This window comes from Zonotrichia albicollis, chromosome 8 (assembly GCF_047830755.1).
Source record: "Zonotrichia albicollis isolate bZonAlb1 chromosome 8, bZonAlb1.hap1, whole genome shotgun sequence".
In the NCBI taxonomy this organism is placed as follows: Eukaryota; Metazoa; Chordata; class Aves; order Passeriformes; family Passerellidae; genus Zonotrichia; species Zonotrichia albicollis.
Genome location: NC_133826.1, coordinates 941,854 through 962,316, shown reverse-complemented (window position 1 = coordinate 962,316; position 20,463 = coordinate 941,854). Strand labels below are relative to the sequence as shown.

General features: G+C 51.4%; 1 protein-coding gene across 6 annotated transcripts in view; it reads right to left on the bottom strand.

Moving 5' to 3' along the window:
* Window positions 1-238: 238 nt before the first annotated feature.
* The window catches only part of NEGR1 (neuronal growth regulator 1), a 167,773-nt gene continuing 147,548 nt past the window's right edge, over window positions 239-20,463 (bottom strand). For 3 of the 6 annotated variants that reach the window (XM_074545553.1, XM_074545554.1, XM_074545555.1), the window contains one exon: window positions 239-19,504. In XM_074545553.1, coding sequence (XP_074401654.1) covers window positions 19,380-19,504 — 125 coding nt within the window. In that variant the 3' untranslated portion in view covers window positions 239-19,379. The remainder of the gene's footprint in view (window positions 19,505-20,463) is intronic. The other 3 variants (XR_012581229.1, XR_012581228.1, XR_012581230.1) reach the window with 3 other exon arrangements.

Genomic DNA, 20,463 nt, shown 5'->3' with positions numbered 1-20,463 from the left:
CAGCTCTGCCTGAGCTAAATGAAGAATTGTTCCTTTCTTGCCAATAAACAGCAACGTGCGGGGAAAATCCATCCAGGAATTCATTGTAGGAGCTGCAGCACAAGAGGGACGATGTTTGCTCAGGGCAGCTGGTAATTCACTGCGGAAAATTTGGTCATTCCTCTTTCTCTCTCCCCGAATAAAGTCAATTATTGTGAAATAAATACCCTTCCCCCCCCTTAAAAAGGAAAGGTAAGAGTTAGGAACAATACAGCCAAAATGTTTTATTTGGGCAATACAAATACAATCAAATCAAAAATATCACAGATTTTCATACATTAGTAAGAAGTTACTGTACACTTGAACAGTTGCCATTTTTTACAGCTAAACAAAGCTTTACCTTTATTAAAATGTATTTTCCTCTCACATAAAATATACACTTTGCACTGACGTATTTTACATGGGACACCTCTCTGGGGAAGAACAGCTCACGAACAACACGACAGGGCCACCTTCTCTACCCCACACAAGAGCACACGAAGCGAGACACACTCGGGGCTGTCCCAGGGCTGTGGCTGCAGGAACCCTGCTCCTCCTGGCCCCCAGGGCCCCATGCTCCACACTGCTGGGGTTGGTGGATTTTTGGGGTTGTTTGATTTTTGGGGTCGGTGCGTTTTTGGGGTTGGTGGATTTTTTGGGGTTGCAGATTTTTGGGGTATGTGGATTTTTGGGGTCGGTGGATTTTTAGAGTGGGTGGATTTTTGGGATCAGTGGACTTTTGGGGTCAGTGAATTTTTGGGGTATGTGGATTTTTGGGGTGGGTGGATTTTTGGGGTCAGTGGATATTTGGGGTCATTGTATTTCTGGGGTGGGTGGATTTTTGGGATTGGCAGATTTTTGGGGTGGGTGGATTTTTGGAGTTCAGTGGATTTTTATGGTTGGCAGATTTTGGGGGTAAGTGGATTTTTGGGATTGGAGAATTTTTAGGGTCAGTGGATTTTTTGGATTGGCAGATTTTTGGGTTGGGGGATTTTTGGAGTTGATGGATTTTCGGGGTTGATGGATTTTCAGGGTCAGTAGATTTTTGGGGTTGATGGATTTTCAGGGTCAGTAGATTTTTGGGGTCAGCGGATTTTTCGGATTGGCAGATTTTTGGGTCAGAAGAAGGGACTTTAGGCAGGGTGAGCATGGCTCTGGCGGCCCTTCCTGGGGTTCAGCTGCCAGGAAAGCCCTCCTGGATGTTCCTGTGCCAGGGTGGGAGTTTGGGGGCACAACACCACGGTGGGTCACTGATCCCAGTGCTGCCCTGATCCCAGTGGAACTCTGGATCCAAGGGAACCAGGGGAAACCCTGGCACACAGAGCCAGGGGAGCCCTGCCGTGGTGCTGGGTGCCCCAACCACCAGGACAGACCCAGGAGGGGTGGAAGAGGTGTGGGAACAGCTCTGGATCAGCAGGAGGCTCCCTGGGAGCCCTGCAGGAACCGCTGGATGGTTTGGGATGGAGTTTGCAGAACAGATGCAGCAATAAATGCACTCACCCTAAGGGCTGGACGGAACCTGGGGTGAGCTGGGGACTCTGCCAACCTCAGGTGAAACAGATCAAAGAAAAGTGAATAGGAAATGTCACCGTGGTGTAATCCTGGAGAGGAGAAGCTCTGCTCTTAACCAAAGGAAAAACTTCTGGGAAAGGGATTTTCCTCCCTGCCCACATTACAGCAGTGAGGGGATGTCAACGAGTGGCTTTGGAAAAATCTCTGTGTATTTTAAAGAGGATTTTATGGAATTGCAGGGAGGGAGATCTGTGGGACATGGGCACAGACACTCTGTGTGCTGCAGCATTTGGCCTGTAATGATCTGCCTTGGCCTGAGAGCCCCCAAAAGGCACCAGCCTCTTCTGAGGGCTCGGGGGGCTCAGCAGCGCCTGGATCTGGGAATGTCAGCCCAAGCCGGGGGTTCTGAGGCTCCTCTCAGACCCCAGCTCCTCCCTCTGCTCCCCACAGAAACACCCTCCCTGCCCAGGCATCCTGCCAGGACCTGGGAACAGGGGCTCGTTCCTCTTCCAGAACCTCCTGCCATCCTCAGGAATAAGGCATCCGTTGAGTTGAGTTACTGTAAACCGCTTGTGAAAAACGAAAATCCTCACCGTGTCCTGGCACCCCGAGGGGACTCATTTAGAAATGAATAAAAAAGAGTAAAATATATATTTGTATATATATATATAATTATCCTTTGCTAATCGTAACACAATGTACAATCTGAACCTGATTTGGGAATAAAATACAATCCTGGGCAGAAACAGAGGGAAAAGGAGCTCAACACCTCCGGTTGTTTGTGCACTTACTGGGTTCAATGGCTTTGTCCTCTCTGGGGCTCGGGGTCCCTCGGGGAGCTCAGGGGTTCTGCACCCCCAGGTTCCTCCTATGGAGCCACATCCTCACTGGGAATGAGGATCAGATCCTTACTGGGAATGAGGATCAGATCCTTAATGGGAATGAGGGAGGATCCAATCCTCAGTGGGAGTGAGGATCAAATCCTCAATGGGAGCAAGGATCAGATCCTTGCTGGGAATGAAAACCAAATCCTTAATGGGAATGAGGGAGGATTCCTCATTCCTTACTGGAGTGAGGATTAAATCGTTACTGGAGTGAGGATCAGACCCTCCCTGTGAGCAAGGATCAAAGGCTTACTGGAGGAAGGATTAAATCCTTGCTGGGAATAAGGGAGGATCAAACCCTCCCTGGAATGAGGATCAAACCCTCCTTGGGAGTGAGGATCAGGTACCCCCTGGTATGAAGGTGAATACCTCCCTGGGAGTGAGGATCAAATCCTCCCTGGAATGAGGATCAGATCCTCCCTGGAATGAAGATGCAGCTCCCTGGAATGAGGATCAGATCCCCCCTGGAATGAAGATGCAGCCCTCCCTGGGAGTGAGGCTCAAACCCTCCCTGGAGTGAGGATGCAGCCCCCTGCAGCCAGCCCCCGTGCTGGATTGGGGGCTGACAGAGGGATGGGCACACACACAACCAGCTCCCGGCCCTGGCTGGGCTGGGTGAGGAATTCCCAGCCCCAGGTGCCCCTGGTGGGAGCTGGCCCTGCTCCTGCAGCCCTGCCAGGAGCTCTGGGATGTGTTTCTGCGCGACTGCTGCCGGCTGATGGAGTTTAAGTGGAATTTGATGCAGTTGGAGCGGCCCCAGCTGTGGGAATAGATGTCTGCAGCAGTGCAGGGGTGACCAGGGCACTGCCAGGGATTTGATTTCCTTGGATTCGCTTGGCTTGTGCTGCTGTCAGCTGTAAACAAGCCAGCAGACAAATACAGGATGTGATCCTTCCAAACAGCCTGCTGGATGTGGCGCTGGAAGAGGGATTCTGGCAGGGATGGGCGGTGGGCATCGCCCGGAATGTGATGGAATGATGGCTCTGGAATGCTGAGAATTGCACATTTTACAGGAACACTTCCAGGCTGATGATCCAGAGCAGCTGTGGCTGCCCTGCATCCCTGCAGTGCCCAAGGCCAGGCTGGGATTGGGACTGGGAGCACCTGGGACAGTGGGAGGAGCAGGGGAGAGGAGCTGGGTGGGCTTTAAGGCCCCTCCCGACACAAAGCATTCCATGATTTTGTGATTACTCCTGGATTTATTATAAGTTCAGGCAAGAATTCACCTGTGAGGGAGCTGCCCGTGCTCCCACAGGGCTGGGGCTTGGCTTTGCCTTTCCCTGGTGTGTGGGATTGTCTGGGATAAACCCAGGAGTGTTTGTGGCTCTCATCCCCCCCCAGCTCACAGACCGGCAGTTTATTAAGGGTTGGCTCTGGTGGCTGAGTTTCCTTCAGCCCCATCATTAATAAAATCAGAATAAATTTATTTAACTAAGCTGAGCTTTGGGAAATTCAATAATTTATTTTTTTTACAGTTAAGGTGCGTGTGTGGGATATTCTTTAGAGGCTGGAGCATACGTGGAGTTTTTTATGTTTGTGACTGAGCATTCCATGTGTCCTTGCTTTCCTTGGATCACTGGTGTGGCACTGACTCAGCTATGGAAATATTCTGGAATTGTTTAGGATTACCTGGCTTTCTTCACTGTGGGCCCCAGTCAAACCCCTCCATTTGCAGCTTGATTTTATTCTTTCCCTTATTTCATTTAATGGTTCTGCCTCACTTTCTGCAGGGAGTGAGAAGGGGAGGCCAATATTTGCCATGAATGAAAATGGAAATTCATAAGTCAACAGCCAGGGCCAGCCCTCCCTCTCATCTACACAGACCCAGCAGGGTTTGCTTTGTTTAAAGCACCGAGGGCTGAACCTCTCTGATTCTGTGTTTATTTTAATAAGAGCATTGATGGCTGTGGGTGGCTGCCTCTCAGAGCACACGTGTCAAACCTGGCAGGTTGTTTCTGAGAGGATGGCTTTGGGCTGGATTCACCTCAGCCCTTCATTCTGCAGGAAAAGAACGCTGGCCTTCTGCCAAGGGGCTTTTTAGCACTTTGGGGATGGAAATGAGTGGGAAACACAGGTTTTCATTTATCAGCCTCCTATAAATGGGCCCTGATTGAGCTTTCCCAAGGCAATATGATGGGATGGTCGCTGGGGGAATGCAGAAGTGCAGAACTGGGAGCTGCTGAGCCAATGCTGATGTCCCATGGACAGCCCTGCGCCCATCAGGGAGGGAAGGGGGAACCCAATCCCTGGGAAAGCCCTTCTGCCTGTCACAGCCACCCGTGCTGCTAACAGCATTCCTGATGGCTGCTTCATCCTCTCCCCCCAGCCTGCTGCTGACCAAAGTCACACTTGGTCACAGTTCATGGATTTACCCCGGGGAACAAAGGGAGAGAACAGGGAGCACAGACTGCTGAGCTGCTGCTGAGGGCAACGGGGAAATCCATCAGGGAGCAGGCACAGAGCAGAGGGAGCCTGTTCCAGAGGGGAATTTGGTAATTCCAGAGGGGAATTTGGTAATTCCAGAGCAGGGAAGCAATTCCAGACACAGTTCCTGGTCTGCTGTGTCTCTGAGTCCCCTCAGCAGCCAGGCTGCCCCAGCTGGGTGGGATTGCCCCTTTTCCCCATTTCCCCTTTTCCCCATTTCCCCTTTTTCCCATTTCCCTGCCCTGGGTGGGATTTCCCCATTTCCCCATTATTTCCCCATTTCCCAATTTCCCCATTTCCCCATTTCCCATTTCCCTGTCCTGGGTGGGATTTCCCCATTTCCCCATTTCCTCATTTCCTCATTTCCTCATTTCCCCATTTCCCCATTTCCCCATTCTCTACCATGGATGGGATTTCCCCATTTCCCCATTATTTTCCCATTTCCCCACTTCCCCATTTCCCTGCCCTGGAGGAGCTCCCAGGGAGTGTGGACATCTCTGCAAGCAGAGGCAAGGCCAGGCTGGATGGGCTTGGAGCAGCCTGGAATGGTGGGATTTAGGATTTAGGGTCTCCCCAAAGGCCTGGGTGGGATTTAGGGTCCCTCCAAGCCCAGCCCAGTCTGGGATTCTAAAAAGAAGAGGGAGCAGCTTTGGAATATTGAATTGTTTGGGCACTGGCCATGTGATCTGTGGAATTCCAGCAGCATGGAATGGATGGTGGGCAAAGACAGAGGTTTTATTTTTTATTATTTTATTTTATTTTATTTTATTTTATTTTATTTTATTTTATTTTATTTTATTTTATTTTATTTTATTTTATTTTATTTTATTTTATTTTATTTTTCTATGTCAAACCCCTGAGCCAGGCCCTGCCATTGGGTACTCTCAGCTCCCTGGAGAGCTCCAGACTGCCCTTGGTGTGCCAGGCAGGGATCAGCCTGCACAGAGAAGGGGAAATGGCTCTTGGTTCCCTCAGCTGTGCAAGCTGTGCCCATTTTCCCTGTCCTGATTTGCAGTTTTCCCCCCAGGAATGCCTTTGCCTGGATTCTCCCTTTCCCAGGGCTGCCCTGCACAGGTGGAGCTGCCTCCTCCCCACCCTGTCCTGCTCACTGCTTTTCCTGGTGAGATAAAGATTTTAACAAAACCTCTCCTCCAGATCCTGTCCCTGTTTCCCCCTGTGAAACATCCAGGGGTGTTGGGGTGAGTTATTAACACAGTGAGATTATTGTGTTTATTCCAATTTCACTGCTCACAGCTCAGCACAAAGCCAGCACTGCCTCATAATCCCTAATAAATCACCTCAAAACCACACTTTCATTACTTGTCTGTGAGTATTTTTGTTTTCCTGGGCTATTTCTGGCTCTGATCTCTGCTGCATCATTCAGGTGTTGCTGTGTGTGGGCTGCTCAGTGCTGAGTTGGGTGTTTGGGGTTTATTTATTGATTCCTTGGGGTTGTCTGGGGAGGTGGTGCTGGCCCCAGCCCTGCGCTCAGGGGAGGGATGCTGTGGGGTGGGAGCAGGTGGGTGCGCCCCAGGTGTGCCCCAGGTGTGCTCTGCACACCTTTCCTAGTGAGCAGAGAGATCCACACCCCAGCAAGGTGCCCTGTGCTGGGAAGGATGAAAATGATGAAAATTTGACAAGGAAGTCTCACAGATATGTGTGCCTAGCAGAAAGATTTGTAAATGTGGAGTCTGAAGAAGGAAATAGAGATGGAAGCAAGTTTTCCTATAGAAGAAAAGAATTGCTGAGCCAGCCTTACTGGATAACCAAGGAGCCAAAGGGTGTGTTAGTTAGAAGGGGTTTTATGGCTTAGAGCAAAGGATAAACCCACCCCAAACAAGAAGATAGCAGAGAACACAGGCAAAGAAGGCAGCAAATGTGGCAAGTAGAAAAAAGGTCTCAGAATTTTCCACTGCAAGAAAACTGAAAAACAACTTCCAGCTTAAACTGTAATGTACTGACTGTTAGTGATTGAAGAACAGTGACATGAATATGGTAATTACAGTAGTTATGATAGGCTATAGGTAATAGTTAAGGTATGGATTGGTTCTGCTGTATGAAGATGCTCAGCAAAGAAAAGTCTATAATGCATTGTGACCAAAAGAATATAGTACAATGTAACCAAAAGAAAAGTCTATAATGCACTGTAACCTAAACTAAGGGTGTCCAGGCCTGCCTGCAGCTGGAGCTGACAGCTGTGGGCACAGCTCTGTCACCCACCACCCTGGACAGCTGTGACCTCTTGGACGGAATAAACTGCATTTGGAAGAGCTGCCTAAAATCTCACATCTCTCATTCAGGCTCTTACAGCCCAGGACCAGAGGGTTTGTGCTCAGGGTGGAGCTGTGTCCCATTCTCAGCTCCTTGATGGAAAACAGGAGGGAAAATCCCAAACTCTGCCAGGGCAGAGGGAGAATGGAGAGCTGCAGCTCTCAGAGATGGGCTGTGCTTGAACTGTGGGGCACTGCAGGTGAAGGAGGGATTGGGATGGAAACTGGGGAGAAATCCCTCCTTGGCAGGATGGGATGGGATTCCCAGATTTGCTGTGGCTGCCCCTGGATCCCTGGCAGTGCCCAAGGCCAGGCTGGAGCAGCCTGGGATGTCCCTGCCATGGCAGGGGTGACACTGGGTGGGATTTGAGGTCCCTCCCAACCCAAACCAGTCTGGGATATTCCATGTTCTGTCCTTGCCCTTTTCTTTCACTGAGGTTGGGTGGGATGTGTCTCACAGCTCTGGCTCCACCAGGCAAAGCCCATTTGTAAAAGAACATTTACCTCACAGGTGATGATGCCACTGGACCATATTTGGGCAGTACTTCCTGACTATAATCCAGATACCCTGACTATATTCCAGATACCCTGACTATATTCCAGATACTCTGACTATATTCCAGGTATCCTGAATGATGGAGGAGAAGCTGCTCCAAACCCCAGCTCCGTTTGGGGTTGGGCTTCATCTCCATGTGGGCTTTGGAAGCTCAGAACATGTGATTTTATGGCTGACCTGGGTTCCTCCCTCAGAATTCCAGGAGCCTTTCTCAGCACGCTGGAGGTTGAGGGAGCCACAACCGAGATCTCCTGATCAGCCTGGGCTGGGTGAGCGCCCCAGGGAGCCCTGCAGGAGGATGGGGCTGCTGGGATGTTCCAGGTATCAGTTTTATCCTGGAAATGCAGTTTGTGCCACACATTCCTCACAAACCATTTCACCCTGTCTGAGACATTTAGGAAGCTGAAATAATTCTGTGTGTTACAGTCCTACAGCGAGCATTGCTTTATACAAAATAGGTCTCCTGTCCTTAAAAATGAATTCTTCACTTTTAGAAAAGAATTTCACCAGATGCATAATTTGTCTCAGTGCAAATCTAATTTTCAGGTGAGGTTGATTTTTCCACTGGGTGGTTTTGATTTTGTGAAGGAGGAGGTCTGGCAAGGCTTCCTTGGGAAGCCACAGGAATTCCACAGAGCCCAAGAAACCTGAATCTTTCAGGGGAGCACCTGCTGCAGCCCCCTGGAAGGTCACTGGGATGCTCACATTGCACTGGGCAGCTCCTCTCTGCCTGGGTGTGAGAGATTTCTAAAGTTAATTACGAAATCTTTGCCATTAAATATTCAGCAACACTTATTTTTGAGTACCTCCGGTTTAATTTAGGTCCCTTGAAAATTTAATATCTGGCTTTAATATTTAATACTGCCCTGAGATGGGTGCAGGAATTTAAAGACTTTGCTTTGAATGAAAGGAATCCTGGATTTCTTTATGGAGAAGGCTGAGATGGAGGGTTGAGGAAAGGGTCTGCCTAGAAAGGACCCAACTCTTCCTTCTCTCATGCTACACATGTGTATTTTATGTGGAGGGGCACTGTAGGGCTCACTCTGCTCTAATTAAGGCCTCTCATTTATTAAAACATCTAAAACACGTTAGCAGCACAGCACCAAAAATGAGAAGCATTATGATAATCCTTAAGGCTGCTTTTTTCTTCTGGGAGGGGGATTAGCTGCCCAATTAACACACACCATTAATTTGGGAGCTGCACTCGGAGTGAAGCGAGTAACACAGGATTTGTGGAATTATTTAAGAACCTACATTAAACTCACTTCCTTTTCAGACCAAGACAGAGTGAAAAAGCACAAAAGCAGTTGGAAGAGTCTGGAAGCTGCTGGGGTTCAGTGTTCAGAGGCTGCAGGGGAGCCTGGAGCTGGCTGAGCATGGCATTGACAGGGTTCAGGGTGAGGATGGGGTGTGAGGTGAGCCTGGAGAGCTCTGCCCCAGCCAGAGGGAAAGGAAAAAGCCCTGCAGGGTGTGTGTCAGAACCCAGGACATTGCTCTGGCTGCCCTGGATGGCTCCAGACCCTGGCAGGGGGCTCACAGACCTTGGCACAGAGTCACAAACACCTGAGCCTTTGATTTTAACCCATGGAAACAATTACCAACGCTGTGTGAGGAGTTACAAACCACAAGTGTTTGAGTAGAATGATAGTGAATTTGAAATAGGGTAAAAAAGTAGAATTTTGGGGTTTTTAGAATGGGGGTTCAAGAGGCAAGATGGAGGGAACCGGGCATGTCCTGTCCTTCTTCTTCTTGTCCTCCATCCTCTGCTGTGATGGTGACACTTCTGGATTGGTTTAGAGTAGAGACAGACTGTCTGACACAGATGATAGGTATTGGAGAATTATTGTAAATAAAGTACACATAGTTCTTGGTTTAAAAAGCTAACACCACCCCAAGGGCAGGGGCTGTGCCACAACCCAACCTGCTGGACAGATCTCAGCAGGTCAGAGAAAGAATGGAATAGATAAGAGAAAATAAACAACCTTGAAAAGCAGAGCTGAGGAATCTCGACTTCTTTGAGTGTGGGGCTGGGAAAAAAGAGACTTTTTAATACCTGGTGGTCATCTCAAGCACAGAAACCCCAGAGGTGTGGGATCAGGCTGGAGGACTGCTGCCAAAGAGCCAGAGGATGAGTGTGACAAGGAACAGCAGCAGCACAGGGATGGGCAACTGTGGGACACACCGGGATGAAGGCTGGGAAGAGCAGCTTGGGAGATGCAGGGATGGGCACAGAGGCTGTGGGACACACCAGGATGAAAGCTGGGAAGAGCAGCCTGGCCCAGTCCTGCTGCTGCTGCACTTTCCCAGTGCCAGAGCTCCTCATGGCCACGTTTGTGCTCTCAGATGTTCCCTCCCAGCTCCTGCTGCCCCAGCTCAGGGCTCTGGCTGTGCCCAGGGATGTCCCTCCCTGTGGGCTCAGCCACTCCGTGTGCCAAGGAGATGCTCTTGTGTCAGATGTGGGAATGGAATCCCTGAGGTGCTGTAACCCCTGCCAGGTCTGCAGGGCTCCTGTGAGACTGGGAATAGAGCTCTGCTCCAGGGACCAGGGACAGGAGGGCAGCAAGAACTGAGGCTGTGCAGGGCACCTTCAGCTTGGCTGCTGGAAGAGTGTTCATGGAAGATGTCATTGGCACAGCTGCCCAGGGCAGGGGTGAGAGCCCATCCCCGGGGGGTTGAACAGCCTGGGCATGTGGCACTTGGGGACACAGAGCAGTGGTGGCCTGGGCAGTGCTGGGCATGGCTACATTTGAGGATCTCAGAGGGCATTTCCAGCCTGAACAGCTCCATGGTTCCAGGGGATGTATCCATTGATTGCAAAGGAGAAGAGGCTAGGTGTCAGCTCTGATGGCAGTGGTGCTGTTTAAATCCTGCAGCTGTTGTAGATCCCTTCCAGGGAAATATCCCACTGCACTCCATTCCATTCCATTCCATTCCATTCCATTCCATTCCATTCCATTCCATTCCATTCCACTCCATCCCCCTTTTCCTGACAATGCCCACCCTGCTGCTCTCCAGGGGCCGTGGACATTCCTGCACAGCTCGAGGTGGACTTTGAAAGCTCAGAAAATGTGATTTTATAGCAGAACTGGAGGCACACCGTGTCCCTTGTCCTGTGGCACTTTGCTGAAGCCATCCTGGATCCCTGAGGGCAGAGGCAGCTCAGGAAAGGGAAGCTGGGGAGCGGGAGCAATTCAGGCTTGAAGAAGTGACAAAGAAGGGAAGAGTGCCGAGGCCTCTGATGGAAATTCATCAGCTCCCGGCTGAATAAGGAGCTGTGAATCTCTTTGAGTGCAGCAGCTCTGCCAGCTTGCAAAGGAGCAGATGTGCTCACAAGATGGATAGTTGCAAATAGTCAAAATACTGTTTTTTGGGCGTTTTTGTGCTTTAGTGATTATCTTTTTTCATCTAAAATAAATCCAGATTGTGCATAGGCTGGAAAACAAAATAACAATATTTGGAGAGTGGGAGTGTTTATTTAACAGGTGGCCTATTTAGCAAATGGTTTACTCCTACAAAAATAATATTCCTGCAGGATCCTGCAGCAGTGATTGGGAACATCTGAGAGCAGGAAGGCGTTTTGGGGGGTGATGGCTCCGTGTGGGCTCGGGGTGGGCTGCTTTAATTAAGAACATCTGCAGGAGCACTCTGCTGACTGCATTTGCATCTCTGATTGACTGGGAGGGTGCTGGGCCTTGGAGAGTCCCCCCCTTCCCTGGGAGCAGGGACCCCAAGGATGGGTTTTAAGGACACTGGGGCAGGAGGTTATCCCTGTCATTCCCAGGAATTTATCCCATGGGGGGAACAAGCAGGAAGATGCCCTGGTGGAGAAGGGGAAGGGCAGAGCTGAGCTGATCCCAACATTTCCCTAAGGCTGTTTTTGGTGCAAGTGTCTCTTTGCCCCTCGGTCACCAGCTGGAATATTAAAGCACTTGTCAGAACTCCCAGGTTTTTCCAGAGGCCTGAGCATTAAATTCAGGTAAGGTGCCTTTGATGACAGAGGTAATGAACACAACAAAGTGATTATTAAATTGGAGCAGCCCGAATTCTTGACATTCATTTGAGGTCTCCCCCCAGTATTTATCTGCTTTGTCATGTACAGCAGTGATGCCATGATTTTGGGTGGGAGAGGATTAGAAATGGAGGAAGTTTTGCAATGGGGGAAAAGCTGGGTTGTTTTTTGGGCTGGCCAAACCAGTCCAAAAAAAATGGGAGGGGAAGAGCCTGGCAGCAACCCTAACACCTTCCCCCACATGGCAAAAGGATTCCTCTACTCCAGCACCAGCTGGATGAGGAGGCAGGGAGAGGAATTTAACTCAGGATCACAGTTCTCAGAGAAATGAACATATTTGGGATGCTCAGAGCCAGGTCCCATGGGGATCTCAGCTGAGAACAAAGCCCAGGCCTGCAGTGGAGCCCTGTTCTCTCCATCCTCTGGGGAATCCTCCTCTCCTCTTTTCTCCTTTCCCTGGGGAGCCTGTCCTGGTGCCAGAGCAGCCCTGCGAGTGCTGGATCCCATCTCAGAGTGCTCAGTGCTCAATCCCCTCTCCCTGCTCGTGCTCATTAACCTTTGCTGGAGTGCTCTGCTGTGCTCCAGCAGAAGGTCAAAGCCCTCAGCTGTGATTTTCCCCAGGCATTAAGAGTGTGATCTGCAATCTCGTGCAGAGAAGTGCTGCGGCAGGAGAGCTCTCAGGGCCCCTCACTGTGCTGTGCCTCCGCGCACAGGGAGAGCAGCCAGGGGTGATTAACGCTGAAATTAATTCTGAAATGAGCTCTGAGAGCCGGGCCCCTGCACAGAGCTGCTGGGGCTGCATGGAGCAGGGCTCACAGGGCTGGGGGACACTCAGCAGGGCTGGGGGACAGCCAACAGGGCTGGGGGAGAGCAGGGAGCAGGGCAAGGCTCGGTAGCCGCTCCCAGTCCCTGTGACATCTGCAGTTCTGTGTGACATCAGCTTCTCTCCGTGACATCAGCTCCTCTGTGTGACATCAGTTGTTCTGTGTGACATCAGCTCCTCCATGTGACATCAGGCACTCTGTGTGACATCAGCCATTCTGTGACATCAGCCATTCTCTGTGACATCAGCAGTTCTGTGTGACATTATATCCTCTGTGTGACATCAGCTGTCCCTGTGTGATATCAGCTTCTCTCTGTGACATCAGCCATTCTCTGTGACATCAGCCATTCTCTGTGACATCAGCCGTTCTGTGTGACATCGTGTCTGTTCAGGTGGAGCTGGGAGCTAGCGAAGAAGGGGCAGCTCAGCCCCTGAGCACCAGGAGGGTCTCTGCTGTTGTCTGGGTCTGATGGCTTCTGTAGGCATGGCATTCTGCAGGGAATGGGCTGGGAGCCCAGCCTGGGCTGCATCCTGCTCCCTGCCTTCCCCTTCCCCCTCTGGGGAGAGAAGGGCACCAAGAGATGGGGATCAAGAAATAGGGACCAGGAAATAGGGACCAAGGGATGGAAAGGAGAGAAAGGGACCAAGAGATGAGGACCAAGAAGAAATGGGGGCCAAGAGATGGGAAAGGAGAGAAAGGGACCAAGAGAAGGGGGCTAAGACATGGGAAAGAAGAGAGCCAAGAGAAGGGGCCCAAGAGATGGGGACCAACAGATGGGATCAAGAGACAGGGACCAAGAGATGGGCATGAAGAGACAGGGATAAAACCCCAGGGACCAAGCCCCAGAGTGCAAGGCTTCAGGAGCAGCACACAGGAAGGTGCCCTGTCCCATCACACCCTTTGTCTTTCTGCCACTCCTAACACAAAGTACAGGGGAGGATATGTGCACCTGTGCTGCTAAAAGTAATTTCTAAATGAGTCACAGGGATTTAGGATCCATAATTTTTGGCAAACAGGCATTAAATCCTCTTTACACAGAAAACAGTGGCAAGCAAGAGCCATTGAGCCCCCGGCCTCCCAGGCTCTGTTTTTGAACGTTTTTGGGGAGGGATTTGCAGTAATTTACTCCAAAGTTAATTTTTCCCCACTTATGGTAAAACATGTGAAAAGGTCAAGGATAATGAAAGAGCAGTGAATTTGAAATGCTCTGGATGAACAACTCAGCGCTTTTAGCAGCTCGCTGAAACGGGGGAGGAGGAGAAGCAGCTCCTTCCAGGTTTGAGGGCTTTGCCAGCCTAATGAAGCATGCTGCCTCCTCAAACCCTAATTCCTGCAAGGACCGGGCTCATTGGTGGGATGGAGCAGCTCCTGCCCAGGGACACATCCCAAATGCTGAGCACCCCTCAAAGGCTGCCCCTCCACCCAGAACTACCCACCCTCCAATGAGGAAAAGGAAATGCTGGTTTATATTAAAAAGCCACAAAACAGAGGGAGGGGAGGCAGGCCCTGCCATCCCACCCTCAGCCACCCGCTGGAAAACCAGGCTGCTGCTGCTCCATCTCTGCCTGCAGGGCTGTTCTCACCCAGGGCTCACATTTAAGTGCCTGTCGTGGGGATTAATGGGACCAGCGTGCCTCTAATGGGGCTGGGTGGGGGACAGCTGATGGCTCTGCACGGAAATCACAGGGTGTCTGTGCCAGCTGTGCTGGGTTTGCTGAGAAATCCTAAACGGAGGGAGCAGATTTCCCCCTCTGGATACTGACTGGAATAGAGAGCATCCCTGCAGGCAGCTTGTGAGCTGGGAAACAAGAGCATGGGGGTGATGAGTGTTCCAGCCCCTGGCTGATGAGGGGAGCAGCGCTGTGCTGTCCCCTCCCTGTCCTCGCTGCTGCAGAGGGGACATTTCTGCTGTCCCCGTGCTGGGCCGGGGACCTGGGGACACTTTGGGCTGGCTGTCACTGCTGCTCCTGAAGGGTTCTGAGCTCCCTGTGGGAGAACCCAGCCCAGGTTTGCGCAGGGAGGGAGCCGAGGTGGCTGTCACACTGCTCCCGTCCCTGGACGGCTGTGGGATAAACGAGAGGGAGCCAGGGAATAACTCTGGGGGTGATGATGGAGCCCAGATCAGCACTGGGGCTGGTCTGCACCCCCTGAGCCCCCAGGCAGAGCCCCCAGCCCATCCCGGCCAAGGACAGGGCATCTGGAACTGCTCCTCCCCATCCCTTAATGCAGATTTTCACCCTGCTGCTGACAGGAATGCTCCCTCTGCCCTGAAATATGAATGACTGAGAGCTCAGCTTATGAGAGGTGGCAAATATGCTGATCTCTGCGTTTTTTAGCATGAGAATTTTCTAATAAGAAGGAGCCTGGGAGCCCTTCATGAATTAGGCATCAGGAGCCAGAGCAAACAGCGCTGAAGGTGCCCCAGCAAAGCCTTGCTCACACAGAGCTCCGAGAGGGGGATTTGCTGAGAATCCCTTCCCCAGCAGCCCCGGTGCCACTGCCTTGCCCTGGCTGTTTCCAGGGGGATTATGGACTTTCCTGGCTGCAGAGCAAATCCCTGCCCTGCCCCTGGAGCTCAGGGCACAGCACAAACCAGGAGCCAGCCCCAGCACAGCACAGCCAGGGTCCCTGTCCCGCCATGTCCCCCTTGCTCTTGGCCAAACCCAGGGCCAGCTCCTCCCTGCCCTGCCAGCACTCATCCCTCTGCTCTCATACTAAGGCAGAATGGAGAATTTTTAATTCCTGGTTTTAAATTCCCTTTTTTGCCAACATTTCCCAGGTTCCTGTGTTGCCAGCTGCAGCAGGAGAGGCTGTCGGTTGGTGGTCCCATTTCCACAGCCCTGTGGGACTGGAAAACACCCAGACCCCTCACTCTGTCCCCCCTCAGAGGGATTTGGGTGTGTGGAGGCACATGGGAGAGGATGTGGCAGTTTGTGGTGGCACCTGCCAGCTCCACAGCCAGCCCTGCAGTGCTGCAGTGCCAGGCTCAACTCCATCCTCTCCCCACTCCTCCTCACACATGGCAGTTCATGCAAGGATTTTAAGACTACTGAAGATTCTTTTAAAAGAAATGCTTCCCCACCCTCCCCTTTTCTTTTTTTTTTTCCTCCAGAGAACTCCCCCCTCCATGGCAGCTGTGAAATATGGATTATTTACCTCTAGACTGGGCACGAGGCTGATCCAGCCTTAGAAGTAAATGCATATTTAGTCTTTAAGGCATATTTATCCATGTAAATACATATTTTGGTATACACATTCTTCATAACACAGTTCTGTGGGCTCTGTGGAGGTTTTGGTAGCAGAACATTTGCCATTGTCTATTTTGAACACTTGCTCAGAAAATGTGCAAAAAAAGCAGCTGTCACTGGGATGGGTTTAACACTCCTGGATCTCAAAACCAGCATCAACTCTAAAAAAAAACCTATTGAAAAGTTTAAAAAAAGCTGTCTGGCTCTGGAGGATCCTGCCAAGACACAAACCCTTGAGAAGCTGCATTTGTTCAACTCTGAGTTGTGAGACACGCTCAGCTGAGTGTCAGCTCAGTGCCAGGGCCAGCAGCCGTGTGACAGCAGTGTCACAGTGTGGGGACAGCCCTGAGGCACTGCACAGGGGCCCTCCCAGCCTGGGGGCTCCAGCAGTCTGCTGGAAATGCTCAGCTGAAGCATTTTGTGCTGGGAAGGAAGGAATGCACAGAGCCGGCCTGGCTGGCAGACAGAGCAGGGAAGCACAGGACAAACCTTCCAACAGCTGCCCAAAGTGCCCCCAAAATGAGGGGCTGGAAGCAGCCCTGAGCACCCTACCATCCTCCCAGCCCCTGGAGTGGCTGTGCTCACTCTGCTGCCTCTTTGGGAGCACAGACCCCAGCCCAGCTCACCCCAGCCAGGTGTGTGCCCCTGAGCCCTCTGCTGCGGCTCCAGGCCTGCCCAAACCCTGCAGGGCCCCTCAGCCCCTCACACCCCCAGCAACTCCTGCCTCACAAACCCTGCAGAGCCCCTCAGGCCCCTCAGCCCCTCACAAACCCCACAGAGCCCCTCAGGCCCGGCCCTTCACAAACTTGCCTCACAAACCCTGCAGAGCCGTTCAGGCCCTCAGCCCCTCATACCCCCAGCACTCTCGGGCCTCACAAACCCTGCAGGGCCCCTCAGCTCCCTGCCCCTCACAAACCCTGCAGAGCCGTTCAGGCCCTCAGCCCCTCACACCCCCAGCATCTCCTGCCTCACAAACCACCCCTGGCACCCAGACACGGCTCCCAGTTCTGCTGCTGCTGCTCTGGGTTTGGGGGTTTCTTTATTTTTTTTTTCTTTTTTTCTTTTCTGTTTGGGGTTTTCTCTTTTTTTCTTTTTTTCTTTTCTGTCCCCCCCAAGAGAAAATCAAATGTGGGACAGGATCTCCCATCCGTGCCACCCAGTGGCTCTCCCTGGTGTGAATGCAAACATTCAACACTTCACTGAGTGTTCTCCTTTTCATGTTTAATCAAGCTGCTGCTCATTCTATTCTGTTGCTGGAAAGATCAGGTTCCAAATGTCAGGAATCACTGGAATGCAGGGTTTGATCCAGCCACAGCATAGAACCCTCTCCCAGTTTTACACACATGGGTGGGGTTATCCATAGCCTCATTTCTCCCTTCAGAAAACTGCACTGACACAAGACTTCCTGCAGCACCACTGTTTCTAGTGAATGGATTCTAAAATAGAGCACTTTAAAGCTGCAATACAAGAGACATGGGGGTATCAGGACTGATAAACTCATTTGAGGTGAGTTGTACCCTTTCCTTGCAGAATGGGTTTGTTCATGTTATTCCAGGTTTTAAAAAACGCCACATTTCTGATAACAGCAACTGCTTGGCACACGGGTGTAAATCATAAGAGAAATAATGCAGCCTGTCACTGACCACATGCAGAGTGACCCAGGGTGTTTTATTGCCATCTGTTGGAGTGAACATCTCTGTTCTCTCAGCAGGGATAGCAGAGGCACGGCACCTCCTGGCTGTGCACTGGCCTGGGACAGCTCACACTGAGCCCAGCGAGCTCCCAGCCCTCCTTGCTGGAAAAATGGAGATTTTGGGACTGCTGAGTATTCCCAAGGCTGGGGCTTCTCACTGCCAGCACCTGTCATGAGCAGGAAAAGTGAGGAACTGGGCAATTCCAGCCACCTGCTGGAGCTCAAACTCAGAGCCTGGGAGTGATGATCACAGTGAAAGTGGTGCTGCCCGCCCAAGGCCAGGCTGGACGGGGCTGGGAGCAGGATGGGATAGTGGAGGTGTCCCTGGGATAGCGGAGATGTCCCTGTCCCTGGGATAGTGGAGATGTTCCTGTGCCTGTCCCTGGCAGGTTTGGGATGGGACGGGCTCTGTCCCTCCCAGCCCAGCATTCTGTGATAAGCATTTTGCTTTTCCTGCTGTCAGCAGTTGTTGGTGAGCAGGTCAGGAGCTCTTGGGGCCACCAGGGGATGTGGTGCCCAAGGGCTGCTGGCCACAGCCACCCCAGGGAGCGGCACAGGTGGCAGCTCTGTGTGAGCAGCACTTCACACCAGCGCCGTGCGGGGCTGCGAAGGATGGAGCGCCATTGCACAGGATTGCTGGGCTGATCCCTCAGGGTGTGCCAGCAGGGTCCCCTCCATGGGACGGTGTGTGGGGGCTGCAGGGACAGCCCTGGCCAGGGGAGCAGCCCCCCAAGCCCTGCCTGCCCAGGTGGCTCCCCAAGCACAGCCACGTGCCCCCAGCAGGAGCAGCCTCGCTGCTGCCACACGGATATGTGGAGATAGAAAATTGATACTCCAGGGATTTGCAGGTGTCTCATGGTTCAAAGCATCCTTTATCATTGCTAAATCAGCCAAACCAGTACAAAATTGAGTGCAAGAAAAATACCAATTCACGTCGGCTTTGCCAGCAATACAAAAGGGACGGTCCTGACATTTGCAGCCAGGTGGGAATTTGGCTTTGGGGGAACATTCCGACATTCAAAAGGTGCCACAAAATCGTTGGAGCTCTGTTTTCTAACGGGAAATGTTGTTTTTACAGAGGTCACCTACTGCTCAGTGGTGGTGGAGGGAGGGACAGGAAGGAGCTGGTGCTGCCCTTGAGCTGAGCCCTGCCCTGGAGCAGCTCCTGCAGGGGGACAGGAGCCTTTCCTGGGATCCCAGGCTCCTCTGGCCTCACCCAGACATCTCCTATGCTCCAAAGGATGCTCCAGCATTTCCCAGAACACATTCCAGACCGGTTGGAGAGGAAGAGGAAAGTCGTGTTTCATGAAGGCACAACCATGCTGAACTGGCAGGAAGGAGGGAAGAGAACAAAAGCGGTACTGCGCAACGCAGTTATAGTACAAGGCTCATTCTTGAAACCTGAATATCATGCTAGAAGAAAATCTAGATATGTGTAATATTTTGAAGAAGTATTTTGAAGGCAATATTATTCGATTTTTTTTTTACTCAAAAAAGAACGAATGTTTTTTGTGTAAGTTTGGATAGAATGCTAGTTGAGGAGGGAACTGAATGTTTGTATTGCAGCCTTAAAGAAGCACATTTTTACTGCAATATCCTTTTTTTGTAAACTACAGTCTGCGAGTCAGCAGACCATGACTGAATGCTTCTGAAAACTTGTCGATTACAAACATGAAATCACAATTAATATCCTCTAAAAGTAATTTCAGAGTTCTCACGTCTTAAAAAAGGACAATGTGTACTGCTCCACAAGGTAATGCAGCTAATCAAAAAAAAGGAGTCGAATTAAAGTATTTACATAATGAGCAATTCTACAGAAGGCGATCATCCCCATGTAAGCACTGATTATATCCCACGCCGCTTTTAACAAACTCTACCAGATTGGATCCAGTCATCAGCACTTTCAGAGAATCCTTAAAAGCCTTTTATGGGTCTTTACATTTAGTGCAGAAGGATGTTCTTCAGGTAGAATATGCTGCTGAGGGAGGAGAGCGTCAGCACCAGGGACCAGCAGGAGAAGAGCACCTCGGCGTGCCCGGTGATGCCGTACTGGGCTGTGCTGGGAGCTGCAAGGCAAGCACAGGGGTCAGTGGCAATTCCCTCTCTCAGACCCCCACATTCCACCCTTCTCCATGGGTAAGGACACTTTCCCTCTCTGGGCAGCAGATGAAGGCTGTGAGCACACCCAGCCCTGCTGCCACCCTGCCCAGGGAACAGCCCCGCTCGCTCCAGCAGCTGGAATTGTTTTTAAGGCAAGCACTTGGAAACGGGAGTGCTTCGTTTTTAACCAGCTGAATAATCGATCCATTTTTAGGTTACTGAGCATGAAGATCTGCAGTGCAATCAATGAGAGGGGACTGGATGAAGCCCTCGTGGGAAACAGCTCATTTTCTGCCCAACTCCAGAAGCCAGAGTTTGACAATGGTGCTCAGCTAAAGACATTAATACTCATTTGGAAGAAATTGTATTTATTTGTTTACCACAAAGCCCTTCTCGGATTCCTGGGTAAATGCACACAAAGTGCAAAGAGAAAGAAATCAGTGCTGAGGAGCAAGGGAGGGGCTGGTCCCTGGGACTGGGAATGTCCCAGCTGTGCCTCAGGGATGCACCTGGCAGAAACCCTGTCCTGACAGGACAAGGGGCATGGCATTAAGCTCGATGAGAGTTGATTTAGATGGGATATTGGGCAGGAATTGTTCCTGACAGGGTGGGCAGGCCCTGGAATAGAATTCTCAGATTTGCTGTGGCTGCCCCTGGATCCCTGGCAGTACCCAAGGCCAGGCTGGACACTGGGGCTGGAGCACCTGGGACAGTGGGAGTGTCCCTGCCATGGCAGGGGTGGCACTGGGTGGGTTTGAGGTCCCTCCCAACCCAAACCATGCCAGAATCCTGTGAAACCCATGGCTTTGCTCTTGGAACAGGAGCACAAGGAGCTGCTCCCTCACCCTGCGCCAAATCCTCTTTGCTTTCCCAGCGTGCAGCCTCCCAGTCCCGAGCCCTGCTCAGCCCAAATCCTGGATCAAAT